The 20159-nt window shown below is 38.1% G+C and overlaps 1 protein-coding gene across 8 annotated transcripts in view; it reads right to left on the bottom strand.

Moving 5' to 3' along the window:
* MEIS1 (Meis homeobox 1) overlaps window positions 1-20159 on the bottom strand; it is a 188053-nt gene that overhangs the window by 49744 nt on the left and 118150 nt on the right. For all 8 annotated transcript variants that reach the window (XR_009739458.1, XR_009739457.1, XM_061432821.1 and 5 more), the window contains one exon: window positions 19507-19583. Coding sequence is in view for 6 of the 8 variants with exons in the window: in XM_061432821.1 (XP_061288805.1) it covers window positions 19507-19583 (77 nt within the window). In the remaining 2 variants the exon portion in view is untranslated. The remainder of the gene's footprint in view (window positions 1-19506; window positions 19584-20159) is intronic.

The raw sequence follows: 20159 nt of genomic DNA, 5'->3' as shown, positions 1-20159 counted from the left end.
GTTGGACACTTCCATTTCATCTTTTCATAGGGGAATTAGCAGAGTTTTCAGGAAACAATACTGGCTACCATTCTTTTCAACTGCAAGAGGGGAAATTTGGTGTTGTGAGAGAGATGGTCATAAGGGCATCTGTTCCCTCTCCTAATTAGTGACATTTCAATCTTCTGTTCTCTGACTTCTTTTTTACAGTTTTTATCAAAACCTTCCCTACCTCTTGCAAACCTAATTCTATTTTAATGCCCACTATTAAGATAATGAACCAGGATGGCAGCACACCATCAAATGAAAAAATGTCTGGAGTTTATCACCACTAACTTACACTGCTGGGGACTTCAGAGAAATTCATTCCTGGTAGAGAATTCTTAGGGTGGCTTTGTGTATGTGTGTGTGTGTGTGTGTGTGTGTGTGTGTGTGCGCGCGCGCACGTGCACACACGCACACACGCATGCGCGCACTCCTCATGCCAAGTCTGAGGTCAAGGCAAGGTCATGGCTATACAGTAATTGAACTTAAACACTGCTTTCTCCAGCTACTCCTGAACATGTATAATAAAAAATCTTGAAGACACTTAAGTGTCTTAATAAGATTTCTTTTTACAATTTTTGTAGCCCCTAAAAAAGTGGCTAGTCACTGAAAATTTTAACAATTTTTGTAGCCCCTAAAAAAGTGGCTAGTCACTGAAAGCTTTAACATAGTCCAACACTATGCTCATGAAATTTCTCTCTTAAGAGGTTTTTGCACCCTGTAATACTAAGCATTTCACATCAAATACATAAAATGAATCGGACATATTCGATTCTGAAATAGTACATTGCTTTTAGTTCTCAACTCAGATTTGAGTATATCAAACATGTGTGCGTACTCAGTTGCTAAGTCATGTCCAACTCTTTGAGGCCTCATGGACTGTAGCCCACCCAGGCTCCTCTATCCATGGGATTTCCAGGCAAGAATACTGAAGTGGGTTGCCATTTCCTTCTCCAGGGGATCTTCCTGACCCAAGGACTGAATGCACGTCTCCTGTATTGCAGGCAGATTCTTTACCACTGAGCTACCTGGGAAGTTCATATCCAACATGAGTACCACATAAAAAAATACAATGAAGATTTTAATACTGTACTGTTAATAATTAAAGGACCCACAGTCTAGGGACTTCCCTGGCAGTCCAGTGGTTAAGACTCTGCACTTCCAATGCAGGGGATGTGAGTTTGATTCCTGGTTGGGGAACCAAGAGCCCACATGGTATGTTGTGCTGCCACAAACTTAGGACCTCCATTCCAGCATGAATCCTAATTGGTAAGTCTGCCAACTTCAGGAAGGAAAACAGTTCCTGAAATACAAGCCATTAAACAGACAGGCTTCCTTTGTGGCTCAGCTGGTAAATAATCCACCTGCAATGTGGGAGACCTGGGTTCGATCCCTGGGTTGGGAAGATCCCCTGGAGAAGGAAAAGGCTACCCAACTCCAGTATTCTGGCCTGGAGAATTCCATGGACTGTATAGTCCACGGGGTCCCAAAGAGTTGGACACAACCAAGCAACTTTCACTTTTCACTTTCACTTTCAAACAGGCAGGCATAGGTTTTTTAAATTAAAAAATGCATACTTCATGACATTTTAAGATTCTAAACTTTCTTATATCCTTATGTTCTTTATCTTAGAAGTAATTAAAATAACGAATGAAACTGGAATCTAACTAAAAAGATATTGGTTAGTGTTAACTCTTATTGACAACATATATTAAATTGGTTCTCATATATGAAGTCTCCAAACTTCTAATAAAAATATTTAAAACACAGATCTACAACAAATTGTGTTGCAAATCAGGTTATCATTATCTTGTATAAACCATGAAAATTGGAATCATGTGAGCAGAAGGTTAGATTAATTCTCAATTCTCATTATAAGCACAGGTGTAGCACAAACACCATGTGAAATAACCAATTAAAATGAAAAAAAAATCTGCTTTTTCATTAGCTGTCTTCACTGCATGACCAATCAGAAAATTATTTAATATTAATATTCTGCATATACCAAGAGTAATTTTCATAGTAACTAACATAGGTAAGAGAGCAAAAATGCCTCTTTATCTATGGTATTATTCAAAATCTGCATTCTCTTAAAAGGAACTCTGATAACTTTTTTCAAGTTCTTTTAAAAACATAATATTTTATGGATATATATTACTTATCTAAAAATAAGGAGAGTCTTTTTTAACAGATGAGAAGCCAAGGCTCCGAGAAATTAAGTGACTTATTTGAGGTTACATGTAACCCAAGAGATGTTAATAATTTGGCAAACGGTAGCAAGCATACCCCTCTCACCACCACAATGTCCTGACCAGAGCATGGCCACTACTGTGCCACCCATCTAGAATATTCTGGACTAGATATCTAAACATGAGCTGATTTTGAGCCAGTCACCACTGGCGACAACCTCACTGTTGAGTCCAGGAATAAGAATGACAACATTTTGGAGACTTTGGGATTTTGATGACTGTACTACTTGTGTATAAAGACCAAAAAAAAAAAAAAAAGCTATGCCTAAGAAGACTCAGCAAATTGGGTTATCTATATTCCAAAGCTTGCCTCCTTCAAACTCATACATTCAGATTTCCAAAGACCAGTTCATGATAACCATCTCAGGTCTGAATCCATGACAGTTAACCCATGGGGCCGGAAAAGCCACCTATCAGGTTTGATCATCACCTAGCTTGGTCACTAACACGAATCCCCTCTCTCTGATATCCCTACCAGGTTGATGGGTAGCCTCTGCTAGACTTTTTTTTTCTTTTATTCAAGTATAGTTGGTTTACAATGTTGCATTAATTTCTGCTGCACAGAAAAGTGACTCGGTTATACACATATACCCATTCTGTTTCATATTCTTTTCCATTTATGGTTTATCACAGGATATTGAAAATGGTTCCCTGAGCTACACAGTAGGACCTTGTTGGTTATCTATTCTATATATGCTAGTTTACATATGCTAACCCCAGACTCCCAGTTCATCCCTTTCCCACTTCCCCACCCCCACCCCTTTCCTTGGCAACCACAAATCTGTTCTCTGGGTGCTGGACTATTTCTAATACAGCACTGGTCACCTTAACCGAGAGCCCACTTCCTCTACAGACACAATAACTGTTAGAAGGTTCTGTCTTACCTGATCTAAAATCCTTTCACCAGGACAACTTCTTGGGGGTAATTTAAACAATTCTAATCTCACTTCTTCAGATAGCCTTTCAAACATTAGAACTATAGCCACTGTGCCCCATAGGTCTCCCCTCTTCTCCCTAGGTTAAACATCCGTGATTCCTAACAAGTTCCTTCCAGAATGTGAGTTCTAGGATTTTGAGTCCACTCACCCCTTGGGCCACTCTCTGCTCAAAATGCTGAGTCTCTCTGCATGCCTCTGCGAGCAACACTAAATGCAGCGACTTCAGGCCTGCTCAGGTCCCCGTGGAGAGAGCAAACATCTCACCCCAGCCTCTTAGTTAGGGCCCCCAGGTACAGGATGCTAGTTGCTTCTCTTTGGGTGGCAATAACCATTTGTTGTTATTCACAACACAGATGTGGGCTACCTAAAGGATATGTAGGTATATAGGTGGGAATCCTTTCATTAACTAAAAATTTTAAAACCTTGAAAACCTAAGGACACAGCATTTTATCCAAACTTCTTGACCACATTAGTAGGTATACTTGGAAGTCCTCACTTTTGTAAACTTTAATTAAAAACAATATTTGTTTCAATATGATGGACATTATCAGTACATGTAGGACATAGTAAACTCTCAGAATGCTACTGAATTATAATTCCTATACTTATATGAAATACATAGTATTATCTGGGGTCATGGTAGACATCTTTATCTGAAAATAACTGAATAAATAGCAAAATATTTTATTTTTAACAACAATACCACCTTTTCAATTCTAAAACCATTCCAACATTAGACTCTATTCAGTGTATTTTATGATTTTCTTTGAATGTCTTATATGTACTCTCTTTGGAATTAGCTATATACAGCAAGGTCATGTGTTTAGATGGCTTGTGTTGAATTCAGATAAGAAAACATTTTCCTTCTGGGCAAAGTAATAAAATGACATACTTGCTCCTCCCACTATAAGTCAAACAGAGGTCAGTTCCCCCATCCCTGTATCTGTTTAAATAAACTGGTCCAGCTGTTTGTTTCCAAAATGCCCTTTGACCTTGTGTCTCATCCTCCCTGCTTTTGTGACAGAATGCTTTACTTTCCATTGTGGAATATTCTAAATTATCAAGAATCTTCTAAACACTAAGAACCAAAAAAAGATCTTTGGGTTTTATGTAAACTCACATGAACATATTCCCTTCTAAAACACTGTCATTTTAAGAAACATTAGTAAAATAGTTATTTTAAACTCATATGTATGAATACATAAATACATATTAGAGCTTGAACATAAGAAAAAACAATGTTTTTGAAGAGAAATGAAGAGGATGACAAAAATTCCAATCTGAATGTACAATAAAAAATACATTCTTCAATACCCATAAAATAGTTTAAGATGAAATATATCCATGAAATACACACAATCTTTGGAATTTTCCATATTGATAAGGTGATTTTTAAAAAGCTTATTTGTTTAAAGATGTAAAAGAAACTTTTAGAATTTTATATTGATGTCCAGGCATTACAGTCCTTAAAACACAGATATATAATGTCAGGAATACGATAACAGGACAGTTTGCTTTTCTTACTCATTAAAATAGTTTCACACCTTGGCTCAATAGAATGATGCTCAAATTTGCCACAGATTGGGCATTTTACAAAGTAATCCTTTTAGTTAAGTATTCTTTAAGGTTGAGAAACATCCTGTTTGCATTTCCACATTTCATTCCAAACATCAAGGTATATGTTTTTAAAAATCCCGTTTTGCTTTGAAAACAGTCTTCTTTTGTGAAGTACTAAGAACTGGACACCTTGTAGGTGGTTGAAAACTGAATTAGAGAAAGAATTCTTAAATTTCCTTTTTTCATGGAATCATGGATTAGAATTTCCTCCTGTGACCAAATGGTCTCCTTTCTCAAAACAAGAAGTTTTACAAAGGAAAGGAAGATAATGGATTGGCTTTAGAGCTTTATTCCATGTCAAAATAAACAGAGGTGTATTTCTTTTTACCTAGTTATTTGTTTAGAACTCAAGTCCTATTAAGGGGCCAGTAGGAAGTTGAAAGGGGAGCAAAAGTCTTAAATATCTGAGACATGGGATCATCTAAAAACTGAGTTTTACCATCTGCATTTTTTAAAAAATAGGAATCAGACAAGGAGAATGGAAGATGAACCCTGAGTTATGCTAAAAAGAAATACAGGAAGTTTTGCTCTATTCTTTCTTGTCTCTGCCCTCAGATGTTTGTTTATTATTGGACTTTTTCTCCCCGCTTCTGTTAATTCCACCTATCTCCTTTATTCTTCATCTTTGGATACGTGAATAGTTTTCCGAGCCAGATCTGGTAGCACCGCGTTCTAAAGTTGACCTTTGTCCATTGGTTTATCCTCCACTCCCTGACCAGGTTCCTTTCCACAAAACTGGATTCTTAAATGTAGTCTTCTCTTGGTGCGAACCGGTGGGGTGGCCAGATCATAGTGGACATCCTTTAGGCCCAAACACCAGGTTTATTTGCCCAGTTCCACAGGCAATTTTCCTGCATGGCTTCGCCCTATTCCTATACTCTTACACCTTTGGTCCTCCACAATACTGACAAAAGGAAGGAAAAACTACTTGCTTACTCTCAAAAATATAATTTTCACCTTTACTCAATTCTACTCCCCCGTGCTTACCACCCTACTTATTCACTGATGATTAAGGGAGACTGTCTTTTGTTATTTTAGCATGCCACAGCTTATTCATGGAAATCAAAATAAAATTCTCACAAAATACTGTGGTTTCTAAACAACGACATGACTCTCAGTCATCTCCAAAGAGCTTCTTGCCAATCAGGTATAAGCGACTAGCCAGCAGAAAGGTAGGTATCCATTTAAGTATGGAGAAATGCCATTCTATAATACGTACCCTTCTTTGTTCAAGAAGCTAAAATTATTAACTATTAAGAAAAAATTTCATTAAATAACAGGATATGTTAGTAAAAATGCCTTCTATACCTATACTATCCATTAAAGAAAGTATTAATTATATCATCTTGATTAATATTTAGGTATACTTAAGAATACTTACATATATATTTAATAATAAAAATTAATGCCATGCCTTCTTAAGTACTGGTGATTTCTTCATGAACTGTTCTTTATTCAATTAAATGTGAACAACATGCAAGTATAATATTTAATTGCTATATAATTCATTTTACTTATATTCATTGCTATAAATATTTTTAAGGGCAGAATTAAGTCTTGTAAAATAGCTTCTAATATAAGTTACCATCTTGGAAAGTAGTTGCTGAATTCCAGAATTTTGTTCTTTCTTTTTCCATGAATTTTCTTATGAAGCATTTCTTTCAACTTTATCAGAGTCATTTAAAGAAAACTACATATACGACTCTTTTTTTTTTTTTTAAGTCAGCATTTCCTAATAACTTTAAAGCCTGTTTTATAAACAAACCTTTCAGGGAATGAATTCCAGCTATCTCCCACATAACACTCTGTTCTTTTAAACAAGAATTTCACTTCAAAATCTTTTGTTGGAATTCTCTATTTTAGATTTACATTTACTTATTGGATTTAATGATCCGTAACTGGCAGGCTTTAGGGTCCAAGCCTTCCACACTCCCTTTCTTTGTGAAGTAAAATTTCATGAAACATGATTTTTAGACGCTCAAAAAAGTTGACTCAATCTCAAGTCAAACCTTATGAAATCATGTTTTTGGCACTGTCTTCCAGTTTCTCAACCTCCTCCAGGATCCGACAGTTCCAGGACTGCAATACATCATCTGTGCGTCTGGGGTTGGGGGAGGTGAATGAACGGGAGGGAAGAAGGAAGCACGTGTTTTGCTCTCCTTCTACTCTAGAAACATAGTATTGGAATTTGTTCAAATCACAATAAGCCCATCCATCAGAGGTCTGAAAAGGTTCCCCTTCTCTAGAAGTGATAGGTGTATTTGTCAAACTACTCTTAAAAAAAGCTGAAACTAAGAAAGTTGAGAAAGTTAATCACATATAAAATTTTCTTCCAAGCAACTAGTGAAAAAAAGAAGTCGCTAATTAGTTGAAAATTGTAATGCAAAGTAAAAACAAAATCCAAGCATCATTTTGGACTTTATAAGTTGAAATAGCTTGCAAATACATCATCACTTGGTTATATATTACAGAAAGTTTTCCTTGAAAGCAAATTGGAAAATGATTTTCTTCACTCTAAAAAAAAAAGCAGCAGCTCAGTTTGCTAAATCCTTTAATCTGAACTGAATTCAAAGCAAGGGTGGCTCCCTTAGGGGGGGATCTCTATTTCCTTTGCTGTCTTCTAGATCACTAAAACCTTAGGCTCCAAACCCAGTGGAATGAATTATAGGGATGTATCACTAGACTTAGCATAAGAAATATCCAGTAGTTATACATACTGTAAGTATCCATATAAAGCATAAGGAACAAAATAGCATTTATAAAATATTTACTTACAAGTGACAGACAAGTTACCAAATTTGATTTTGTTTAACCTAATAAATATTTTAAAAGTGGTTAACTTAGAGTATGTGAAATTAGAGTGATTATTAGCACAATGTATAAACAATAGGATAATCTAGGATAATACAGCAAAACCTCTTTTACTAACAAAAACCTAAATTAGGTACAATAATATCTTTAAATAACAAATGTGTCTATTTAAGCTGAATCATATAAATTCTCATTTTCCCATATTCACAAAAGTCAATAAAATTGCATCTTACTAAACATCCCTTAATTACAGAATAAGTACACAGTTATTTAAACAAGTCTTAATGTTCTGTCAATTTCCATTATAAGTAGGATAACCAGATCATTTATCATCTATGCTGGGACACTTTTAAGACTAAAGGGACATTAGGGACTTCCTTGGTGGTCTAGTGGTTAAGAATCTGCCTTCCAATGCAGGGGACATGGGTTTGATCCCTGGTTTGGGACCTAAGATCCCACATGACTCAAGGCAAACCAAATCAGAGCATCACACCTACTAAGTCCATATGCTCTAGAGCCCACACACCACAAAGAAGATCCAGCACAGCCCCCCCCCCCCCAAAAAAAAGGAGTAAAGAAAAGTTACTGATAATTATGCTGGGCACCAGGCATAAACTGTGAATGTCCCAAGGAATCAGGGTGTATGTGTTACCCTAGTAATCAAATATTCACTTTTTTCCCAAAATAGAATTTCCCCTGAATGACTGGAACTGAAACTCTTTTGTGTTAAGTGACCAGCCAAGCATGCATAAGGTATTCTAGAATCCTAGTGCCAATCTGGAGAATCTTTCAGCTCTTTCCTTTCTCTAGAATCTCTCCTTTATTTGCCTCCACACTCCAAGCCTTCACTAATTAAATTTCCCTTAGCATGAGTCTCCACTCATGCTAAGGGAAGGTATATCAAAATTTAGCTTGATTTCTTTTTTCACCTCGTTACAGATTAGGTTTTACCTGAATGGAGGCCTACTGTCTATTCCTTAGAATGTTCACTGTAACTTCTGTTTCAATTAGTAACGTTTGAAACCTAAGCTTTATGTACTGTATATCAATATGTAACCTGTAGGTCCTTATATGTAAATAGATCCACTTGAAAAGGCAAAAGCTCTCAATTGAGGGACATGACAAAATCTTTCAAATGAGGACAATAAAGCCAACAAAATGACCTCCTCATGGAACTTGTCAAATCTTTGAAAAATGCTTATGGTCATCAAAGTCACACTGGGGAAAGTTCAGAGAATGTACATTTCACTTCTGAGCTGCCATCCTTTCCTTTGAACACCACTGCTCCTAATTATCACAGTCAAAATACTGGCCAAGGGCAGGAAGAGTGAGAACAGTGTCCAGTGGAAAGCATATGACAACTGAGTAGGAAAACTGCCACTTGCTGGTTCTGAGATTATAGCAGTATTTAGGTGATGGAACTGTGATGATCAAATGGGTGAATGTTTATGGAAGTTTGCTGAGGATACTGTCATTATGATTCTCAAAAGTATCTAATGGTACAAAAGCTTACAAACAAATTCTTAGGCCAGCAAAAGATGGAAACAACCCAAATGTCCATCAATGAATGAACTAATAAAGAAAATGTGGTATATCCATACGATGAAATATTATTCAGTCATAAACAGGAATAAAGTATGGCATATGCTTCAAAGTAAATGAAACTTGAAAATATAATGCTAAGTGAAGGAAACCAGTCATAAAAGACCAGAGATATCATGATCACATTTATATGAACTGTCCAGAATAGGCAACCCATGGATAGAGGAGTCTGGTGGTCTACAGTCCATGGGGTCGTAAGACTCAGACACAATTTAGTGACTAAATCACCATAGAGACAGAAAGTAGATCTGTGACAGAGTTGGGGATGGAAGTATGGAGGGTGAGGGGTAGAGGGTTTCTTTTTGAGGTGATGAAATTGTTCTCAAATGGACTCTGAGGATGATTGCACATATCTGTGACTATACTTAAAACCACTGAACCACTTTAAATGAGTAAATTGCATAGTTTGTGAATTATATCTCAATAAAGCTCTTAAAAATACATAATGGGACTTCCCTCATGGCTCAGGGGTAAAGAATCCTTCTGCCAATGCAGGGGACACTGGTTCAATCCCTGATCTGGGAAGATCCCACATGCCACAGGACAGCTGGGCCCTGTGCCACAACTACTGAACCTATGTGCTGCAACTCCTGAAGCCCATGTACCTAGAGTCCACGCTCTGCAGTAAGAGAAGTTACCACAGTGAGAAGGCTGCGATACAAAACTAAGGAGTATTCTCTGCTGGCTGCAATAGAGAAAGGCTGTGCACAGTAACGAAGACCCAACACAGCCAAAAAAAAAAAAAAATCAACTAATTAAAAAGAAAAATACATAATGGTGGACTGCAGGAGACACTGAAGCAGGAGTCAGCCCCCTCCCCACCTCTAATTAAGAATGTAACATCGCAAGGCCCTGAGCCTCATCTGTCAAAGGATGCTACAGTCCCATCCAGACTTGGACTCTGTGGTTCTGTTGCAGTGTTTCTAAAATTTTAATCCATGCTCCCTTTGATAAACTTCAAAAATCTCCTATCTCTTTGTTAACTTACTATTTCAGGAGAAATAGCATGACAAAAATCAAGTTAATTCTTAAGATGCTTTTTTATACTACATTCACTCAGAATGATTCTGATCTGTCTTTTCTGGCCACTCCCTCCAGCCACTACTTGGCCTTGAGGATGGGAATCCTAGCCATAACCCATCGCACTGTCCATTCTGTACACAATCCTGCCAGGTGACCAGCCGTGGGGGCTGAGACCCGACATCTTTGGATCCACACAATTCCTTCCATTAGCTTTACAATATTTCCTCCTCCCTACCCTTTCCAAGTACGTATGAATTCTGACTCAAACTAGAGATCAAATACAGTCAACCGTAGCAGATGTTCTAGTGATACAGGCCAGCAAAACCCTTCAACTAGACAACAACCCTCAAAACTATTCATTTACATTCAAATCAGCATCCTAAAGTAGAACATACTGGAAACTTAAAGATATTTGTTTTTAATCATGGTGCATTTAATTCCATCCTTTGGCAATATATTATTCTTGAAAAATAGTGACCAAATCAATAGAATGCCAGACATCTCCCATGACAGGAAGTACATTTTTGAGCTAAGTTACATTTGGAATCCAAGACCAATAATTCCCATGGGCCTGAAAGAGTTAATGTATTTGCAAAAGGAAGTACTTTTTTCCTTCTTCGGTGACAGGATCTAATTTTACGAGGCATTAGGTCCTTCAGCCACACTGGTTAAGAGGGTAAAAGGGAAAAGGAGTTCTCAAAGATGGGAACCGATTATGGTATTTTTGCTTATTTGTTATTGTTCAGGTGTCTAGAGCCCAACAGAGTTCATTATTTCCCACATTAATGGGTCAGGCTTAAAGACCTCATAAGAATGGACATAAAATCAGGAGGAAAATACCCAAAGACCATGAAGGCATGGAGTGTGACAGTCCTGTACTTGCCAAAGTTACAAACATCCATGCTGTTGGCGTGTTTTTGTTAGATTTTTTTTTTTTATATTCTCTTGCCCCTTAAAAATTAAAGAAAGAAAGAAAGAAAAAAAAACCACCCTAAGTGTCTACACAAAGTGTAGTGTCTACTGCAGGCATTTGCCCATCAGAACCATGCAGATCCAAGACCACATTTGCCCTCAGAAACACTTCCGTCCCAGCACCCCTGCCTCCTCTCCATTTTTGAGAAAACTGTCTTATTTAACAAGAAGGCAACATTTGCCCCATTTTTTACTGTTTCAGACTGCCTCTTTAACCACTCAGAAATGCTGTTTGTTTCATGTAGGTGCAGCCTGAAGCCAGAGGGTGATGTAAGCACAAGGGGAGAGGGGGTCTTCTCTGTGGGCACAGCTCCGGGGCCCAGTGCTCAATGGTTAATCACCCAACACCAGCCCCGGCAACTGTTGACACAAAATAGGTGGAGATCAGGTCTGTGCAAGCAGAAAATACCAGAAAGGCAAACTATATGTAAACACACTTAAGACAGATTTGACAAGAATAGACCTCAACCTGACTTGCTAGGAAACTCCTCAGGCTGGGAGCTTCAGTTCCTCTACTGAGGAGGCTTCCCCTGACAAAGTTTCCTTTGAGAAGAGAAAGAGTAACATTTTCAAAACTAAAAACTTTACAGAAGTCAGTGGAGACATGTGTCCCCTTGATTCACACAGTGTGAGTTTCGAATCTGCTCCTACATGCAGGATTTATGTAATGTAATACAGTTCTTGCAAGTACTTCTGGACCAGAGCCAAACGAGAGAAAGAGAGAGAGGGAGAGAAAGAGAGAGAGAGGGAGTGAGGGAGAGAGGGAGGAAAAACCAGCATGTGCAAACAACCACAATTCAAAAAGTTATTTCTCTTGACCTATAAGACTCATGCAAAGAAGCAAATGGATAATGCTTAAACAGTCTTTTAATCTTATCTAACTGACACCTGACAACCCATTACTTATAGATTATTAATGCACCCACTAAAAAGTTTGTCATGTACAAAATCACTAGAGAAAAAAGATTGAATGCCTGAGGAAAAAACAAATTTTACTGTACAATAACTTCAGAAATTCCAAGCCTATTATCTGTCATGCCCTTCACAGACTCAGAGCGCACTGCTAAAAACAACTGATTTATCTTTATTATGGACCCAAAAGTGACAGCACGCATGTTTTCCACGTCTTGCGATAATGTTTAATTTCATCTCGTTTTTATTTTAAGGGCTAGATTTGCTTATTTAAGATGAAGAAAAGTAACAACTTTTAAATGAATAATCCTTTTCGTCTGTTTATCAAAGGCCCTGTTGTGTGGGTTTTTTCTTTTTTTTTTTTTTCACTTCTAATGTAAAACGGGAATAAAAATCAGTTTCAGAACATTCACCTTGCTTCCGTTCACTTTTTTACACTATCTAGAATATTAGGGCTGGAAGAGGCTTAGAGTCCCACCGATTCCTCAGCCCTACCCATCCATTTAAGGCAGAGGAAGCTGTTGCCCAGGGAGACAAAGGGAGTTGATCAAGGACATGCATCTAATTGGTGAGGAGTGGGGACAGCAGATGACATGTTTGGACTCCAAATGTTCTTTCCCCTGCATATTCCCTTCCCTGATTCCCTCTATGTAAATGCTGTGTTGTCATGAGGCTTTCATGGGAATTTGTCCCTTGTCTGTGAGTTGCTCAGTCATGTCTGACTTTTTGCGACCCCAGGGACTGTAACCTGCCAGGCTCCTCTATCCATGGAATTCTCCAGGCAAGAACACTGGAGGGGTTGCCATTTCCTCCTACCGGGCATCTTCCTGACCCAGGGATCAAATCCAAGTCTTCTGCATTGCAGGCAGACTCTTTATCCTCTGAGCCACCCTTAGACCTGTGGGTGCTGGAACTTTTCTCCTCGACCAGGGTGCCTCTCAGCCCATTTCCCACACTCTCTGCAAGGGAGTCAGCTCCGAGAACAGTGCTTGATGGTTAATGACCCAATGGTTAATCACCCTCTGCTGGCTGGGTGACACCCCAGGAGTTCCTGCTTAACTAGGACTTGCACCAAGCCCTACTGACCTCCAAACCATGTTCAAGGTCAAGCACCAAGCCACTGGTTTCACTGCCTTGAAAGGGATGTCGAGGAACACTGGGTTCATGATGGAATCAGTCTCCCAGCTCACTCTTCTCTGTGCCTTGCTTGAACCCCAACCCTAAGTGGTCCCGAAAGCATCCTCAGGTCAATACCAACTCTAAGCTCCAGACGTCACACTCTTGTCCTGAAAAGCTGAGACTGGCTTTGAATGTTAGCTGGAGGAGAAAGAGCAGATACACAAAACAGTGTTTGGACTTTCTAATCCATCTTCCTACAATCCACCCCTTCCTGTTTCTCTTCTCACCTAGACTCAGGGTCCTAGTCTGGTGGAGGGGGCAGGGTTTTTCCACGTGGTGCAGTGGGCCAATACCTACCCTTTCGTGAGGAGTTTCCATTCTTCCTAGTATTAGCCATCTGATTGAACACAGCGAGGGAAACCTCTGAGTAAACTAAGGAAAAAAACCTATAACAAAGTATATTTCACAGACTGCAGAGTCATTTTCAAAGAGGCTTGTTTGCTGGAAATTTTTTAAAATCTGCAGACAAAAGCAGCATCTCCGTTGAACTCCTAAGACTCTCTGACATGACAATACCTGAAGGTTTCAAATTCACAGCTCTTTTCCCTGCGAGCTATTTGCTCAGCTTTCCTAAATAATACCCTGCCTGCCTGGCGCCTTGCCAGCTCTGTCTGAGGCAATATACAAGCTATACATTTTTTGACTGATTTCAGTATTTTCTCATGGGCAACTAGACAGTATTTTATCTAGTGAGTATTACTGATTGCTCTAATCTAAGCCCAGAGTAAGCTCCTGTAAAGGTAATATTATTAGAATTGACACTCAAGGTGAAAAGCATAGCAATTAACCATGGCTTGGAGAACAACAACCCATTCCAAGAGATGCTGGAGAGCTGTTCTATTTGTGTTTCCTTCTCTTCCTCCTTCTTTTAAAAATACTGCACCTGTTACTCCATTGATCAGTTAGGAAGTCTACCTTAAATGTAGGTTACACTTGAATTCTCAAGGGAAGAAGTTAGGCCACCTGCTTAATAAAATTACCTCTTACGTGTGAAGTGGTTCCATCCCTAGGTGATTCCTAGGCAAGGAAAATCACTGTATACTCTGCACTCTCATTTTGTAGTGAATAGGAGACAAATGACCCAGCACTCCTTGCTTGGTGCTCTCTTTTTTCTTTTTACATCTGTTTTCCTTGCTTTTGTGTCATGCCTCTGTTTAGTTTTATTGACAAAACAATCTGTGCCTAATGTTTAAACAACATCTGTAAAATGTATTATTAAATTATGTTGGAAGAAAAAGCAGAGCAATTCTATGAAACCCTGTGACCCCCTATTGATTTTTAGATCTCAGAAGTTGAAAGGATAATTTGTGAATGTTTTAACATTTACATCTACACAGGTACCTGTATTTATAGAATCTTTGATTACTTCTAAAAGTATTTGCTACATTATTACCATAATTCAGAAAGAAACTTGACCTTTTACAGTTGAATCTATTTATTATAATAAGAGAGATCCTATTAGAAAAATAAGTTTACATTTTTACCTACCAATGGCTGAAACCTCCAAAGATAACATACTTCCCCTGCCACTGGTAATCAATGGGAAGTGATGCCTGAATGCTTTGTAGTTTTGAAGACAACAAATGAAAAAACTAGGAAAATCTGGTATGTGTACTAAATCTGAGAACTTGAAGAGCTATGATGGTTCCGTAAAGTGTCATCTTGGAGTTCCCATGTTCCCTGAAATCTTAGGCACTCTATTGATGGAGAGGGATTCTTCTGTCCACATCAACACTGTATTTCTTTTAACTATGTATTTTGCACCTAAAACCCACTGCCCTCTGAGAGACAACAGAGTAATCATGGAACATTAGGCCTTAATGGGAAAGTGCACAGATGAGAAGGGCTAAACAAAGGCAATGTAACATTTATTCAGTACACTCTAGGCTAGAACTCTGCTGAAGCAGGAGGCATCTGAGGCATGCTGCAAGTAAGATACAATTGCAGGCACAAGTTTTCATCATATGGAATTCCCAAGTCTGCAACATGGCTGTGAAAACATATAAGGGAGCCTTTATTTGACCATTCTACACTCATATTTTCAATATAAAAGAATAAAGTTGGTGTATTCAGGAGAGAAAAGAACCCAGTATTGACATTGTGCATATGTGTGTTTGTTTTCTTCAAAGTTCTGCCTTCATATGAAAAGGTCTACATAACCATCTAATCTAAAAATTTAAGAAGTTTCCACCTAAATGACAGTCAACATATTAGTAATAGTTTTACCCTGATATAACTGAAGTATTTATTGCAACCAGGACAACAATGAAAAAACAATAAGACAAAGGCATCAAATGCTATTATTTATCATTTTTGGCTCAAAACATAATTGGGAGTGAGAGAGCAAAGGAAGAAGACACACACATTTATAGCACACATTATTAATATATTTTTAAAATTATTATGCTTTAAGTCAAAGTCTACCATAGAATGCTAGTAGATAGAAATGTTTAGGCCATTAGTTATGGAGGTTGATTTTTTTAAAAAACATGCGGTTACCTCAAATAGTTGGATAATTTAGGTAAAATATTTTTACCCAAATTATTTGCATAATTGCCTCAATTCTCAAAAAATGTCTTGGCATAGATTTTTGCTACAATGTCTCATCTAATAAATGTCACATTCCATCCCAGAGCCCAATTCCTACAAAGTGCTAGTACCAACCATTTTACGATTTCTCCTGTTTGTACTCTGATACATAGACCAAACACACAAGTTAAAACTTATTTCTTTTAATTCAAATTTTCTCTTAATCAAATCTGTCTTGTTGTTTTACATTTAAATTCTCCCTGTGATCCCCTCTCCCCACCAAATCCCATCTGCTTTATCCTTAGTCAGCCAAGGCAGGTAGTATATATTACTTATGTCAATTAAAAAGGCGTAAAATTAGTTCAGAGAGGGAATGAAAGAATTATTACAATGCATCAAACTTTTCTCATCTCATTTTTCTGTCAAAATCTAACTTTAAGCTGCATCAGCCAGGGTTTCTATGACAAGCTAACAACTCAACAGGAGTTTATATTTTTCATACTCATATTGTGTATTTCAATACATTATGTTGCTGCCAATAATTATGACTGATCTACACCCAACCTGCCCTTCAGCATCTTATTACATCTCTTCAACAGTGACTCATAGTTTGTACAAAATGTACTTGTGTGTTAACAAGTCTTAAAAAATCCAAAAAGGAAGACACACAATTTTAAATGTGCCTAAATGAAGTGAAAGGGAAATGCTAAAATACTTATGAAGTGTTTTTTTTTTTTAATTATTATTTCCAGAGTGAGGTAACGTGGGCTTGATGTTCAATACGGGAAAAGTATTTACAGGCTCTCAAAAAAACTTTGTGTAATTTTTTTACTACGATAAAGAAAAATGAGCTCCACTTAGTGTTGTGTTCTTTCATCTTCAAGTCTGCCATCATCATTTAAGATTCTCTCGCATCTTGGGTTTCAACAGAGTGCCATCTGGGTTTCCCCATTTTTGCCTCATATTTGCAACTCAAAGTCCAGAGAAAAAGAAATCAGTTATCCGTTCCATAAAAGGAGAAGGTTTGGATGAAAAGTAATACACCGTTAAAAATTCAAATCAAACGTGGGAATGTCATTATTCACCGAATTTAAAAGAAACAACTTCTCTTACAACTTTCAGCTACTGGAGGGGAATTTCTCTACCACAGTGGCCCTCAGTCTTTTGGTCACCAGGGGCCCATTTGGTGGAAGACAATTTTCCACGGACCGGTCAGCAGCGGGTGGTTTCAGGATGATTCAAGCACAGTTGTGTTTGAGCTCCTGTGAGAATCTAATGCCTTTGCTGATATGACAGGAGGTGGAACTCAGGTGGTAATGCGAGAGATGGGGAGCGGCTGGAAATACAGATGAACAGCTTGGCTCACTCACCCACCTCTCACTTGCTGCTGTGTGGTTTGGTTTTTAACAGAGGTTGAGGATCCTTGGTCCACCACAAAGCTGTTGTAGAGTTGAAACAACTGCCAAATGCGAAGCAATGAAGTGCCAGCAGAGGTCACTTCTCACTTCATACAGAAGCAGAGAGCCCGTGCACACTGCATGGTGCCAGGTGAGAAGAGAGTTGGGTTTACATCCCAGGTTATAAGGAAAAGGGATTTTCAAGTTATGTGCCTGTGCAGAATTGAATATCACAGTGAAGTTTAGGGTAGAGTCTGCATCTATGTTGAAAAATTATTATCTGGTACGTATGATAATTTTAAAGTCCTTATTTTTCCCTCAATCGCAAAACCGCGGAAATCTGACTGTGACTACTGTGCTGAGACTCTATGAAAAGACAACCGTGCCCGGCTCTGTGCCACAGGAATGTCTGCCTGCCCTAGCACCCAGAGGAAATATCCCAGGAGGCTGTCTACCTGTAACAAGCAGCTTGTATTGGAATCTGTTCTCTGGTAACGATGTTTGTGGATAGAGTTTTCTAGCAACACTGAAGAGGAAGAGAGATGGCGTGTGTGATAGCTCACCTGAACGGGTAGTGTATTGCCTTGCTTAATGAGAACTGGCCCAGCCACTCCTTGGCCCTCAAAGGGGATCATTTCCCAGAGAAATAAATCTTTGTACAGCCTCCATTGTATTCAAATTGCCTCCTCATCAGTTTAACTTTTAAAATATGTAGGAATTTAGGAACGTGTGCAAAATGGATAGTCTGCCCTATAATACTGTCCAGAACAATTTGAAAGACAGAGTTCAAGTATACAGTATCAAGAATGTTGAAAAGTAAGATACAGCTGCAGGTATAAGAGGCAAACAAAAAACCCGCAGCAGCCACAAGACTCCCAGTAACATGCTCAGGTACAGCATGTCTTCTGTTGGTTCCTGATCCACTTCACTAAAAGGGCTGCAAAAATTGATCTCCCAAGGCCGCCATAAGGTCACTGAAATTGATAACCCTTACAAGCAATGCTTATATGGGTCTGTCTGTGTCTTGGAGATAGTGCACTTTGTAAATTAATCCTCCAAAGGCAAATATATTGTAAGTAGCTTGTTATCTCTAAAATACTAAATTGAAGAATACATGGGATTATATTGACAGAAATTACATTTTCTGTAATGGGGCTTAATATATCTGAAATCTCTCCCAAAGGCTCCCAGGCTCTCTAACAGAGAAGAGTCTGTTAATGTAGGTGCAATGGACATCAAGAACAAATTTATTCACCAAAATGGATTAGGCCATGTAATCAGAGATTCTGTAATATTAATCTTTGACACTTATTGAACAGAAAGAAACACTTCTGTCTGCAGACTGGCATTCTCAGTTCTCCTTTTTCCCCAATCAGGCTTTGGGCCTTTTCTGGATTTTACTTCAAAGAGGATAAGGTTTCCCCATCATAAACACTAATCTAAAAATATTGGGACAATTAATTAGATACACTTAGTTTTAAAGGAGATCAGATTTCGATACCCTTCAAATACGACACTAGCTCTGGGTGATTATATGGACCTGGCTTTCAGCACAATCACAAAGGGTAATAAGTCATACTTCCTCAAAGGCTGTTTGCCACACTGCTATACATTGAGTCAGAATATTGTTGGCTATCCTTGGTACATAATCTCAGCTTCTCTTCCAAATCAGGAATTTACACATTTACTTAGAAACAGTATTACACAACCCTGAGATACATCAAGTTTTGAATAGCTTCAAAGTAGAAACACTTTTTTTTTTCTTTTTTCCATAGGGAGATAAGAGGGATGGAGTGCCCATCCTGGAATGCACTGTCTAACAAATTCTCAGTGAGCTTAGTTATTCAGCGAATTTAAAATCTAACAGATGTGACAGTGGAGTTTCTTGTTTCATAGAAACAAGGATATTACTTTTTCTATTGATCGTCCTTAAAGATTAAAAAAAAAAAAAAAAAAAAAAACACCTGAGACATTTACAGAGCCACAGCTAAATGAATTAAACACTTATTTTTACTATGCCTAAAATTTGTCAATTTATAAAGGAGGTGTAGAACAATACGGTGTTTTCTTTTCTAGAAGTGCTAGAAAGAAAACTTTCTAATCTAGCAAGTGCTGTGGCTCATCCTGTGTTCTCACCTTTGGATCAACAAGCCACCAGGGAAAACTGGGTGTGTCTTCTTAATGCAAAACAAGAGCTGCAGGTTGCCAGAGGGGAAAGCAGATTGTGTGTAAACACAAAGCCAAATTACTTACCAATTGTTCACTTGAAGGATGGTGAGTCCCGTGTCTTGTGCCAACTGCTTTTTCTGTTCTTCAGAAGGGTAAGGGTGCTGAAAGAGGACAAAAAGGATGGGTGTATACCTATATGCTCCAAACACACAATGTGCACATCACAACAGGTGCAATGCTAGGTGCAAGGGATTCAATAATAAACACATATGCTCTGTTAAAAATAAAAAGATGTGTGCATCAGGCAATTTGAGGCGATTTTGTCAATAACGTAAATGTCTGCTGAGGTCTATAATTAAAGGTAAAAATGCTGAGGTGTGTCACTCTTATTAATGGAATACTACATCATCTAATTAACAGCAGTAAAAGACAAGCCAATTACAAAGATTAGTGAAGTGTATAAATAGCTACTTAGGATACTTGCAGAACCTTGATACGGAGTTTATTCTTGAACAGGTTTATTTGTTACAAACACAGAAAGTTCAATAGGATCTTCCTTGTATTTTACAGGATTAAAATAACAAATCCTTTTTGACCATACAAAAGTGTACCACCTTGACATAATATTTTTCTAGAACCACAGATTTCTAAAGCTGACCATTGGACCAACAAGCTCAGCCTAGGCCCCCAGAAAGTAAGCATTTTGTTAGCATCACATTCTCCTCTCAAAAAAAGCA

The sequence above is a fragment of the Bos javanicus genome, chromosome 11 (assembly GCF_032452875.1).
Source record: "Bos javanicus breed banteng chromosome 11, ARS-OSU_banteng_1.0, whole genome shotgun sequence".
Taxonomy (NCBI): domain Eukaryota; kingdom Metazoa; phylum Chordata; class Mammalia; order Artiodactyla; family Bovidae; genus Bos; species Bos javanicus.
The sequence above is the reverse complement of the archived record's forward strand: the minus strand, read 5'-3'. Positions and strand labels throughout refer to the sequence as shown.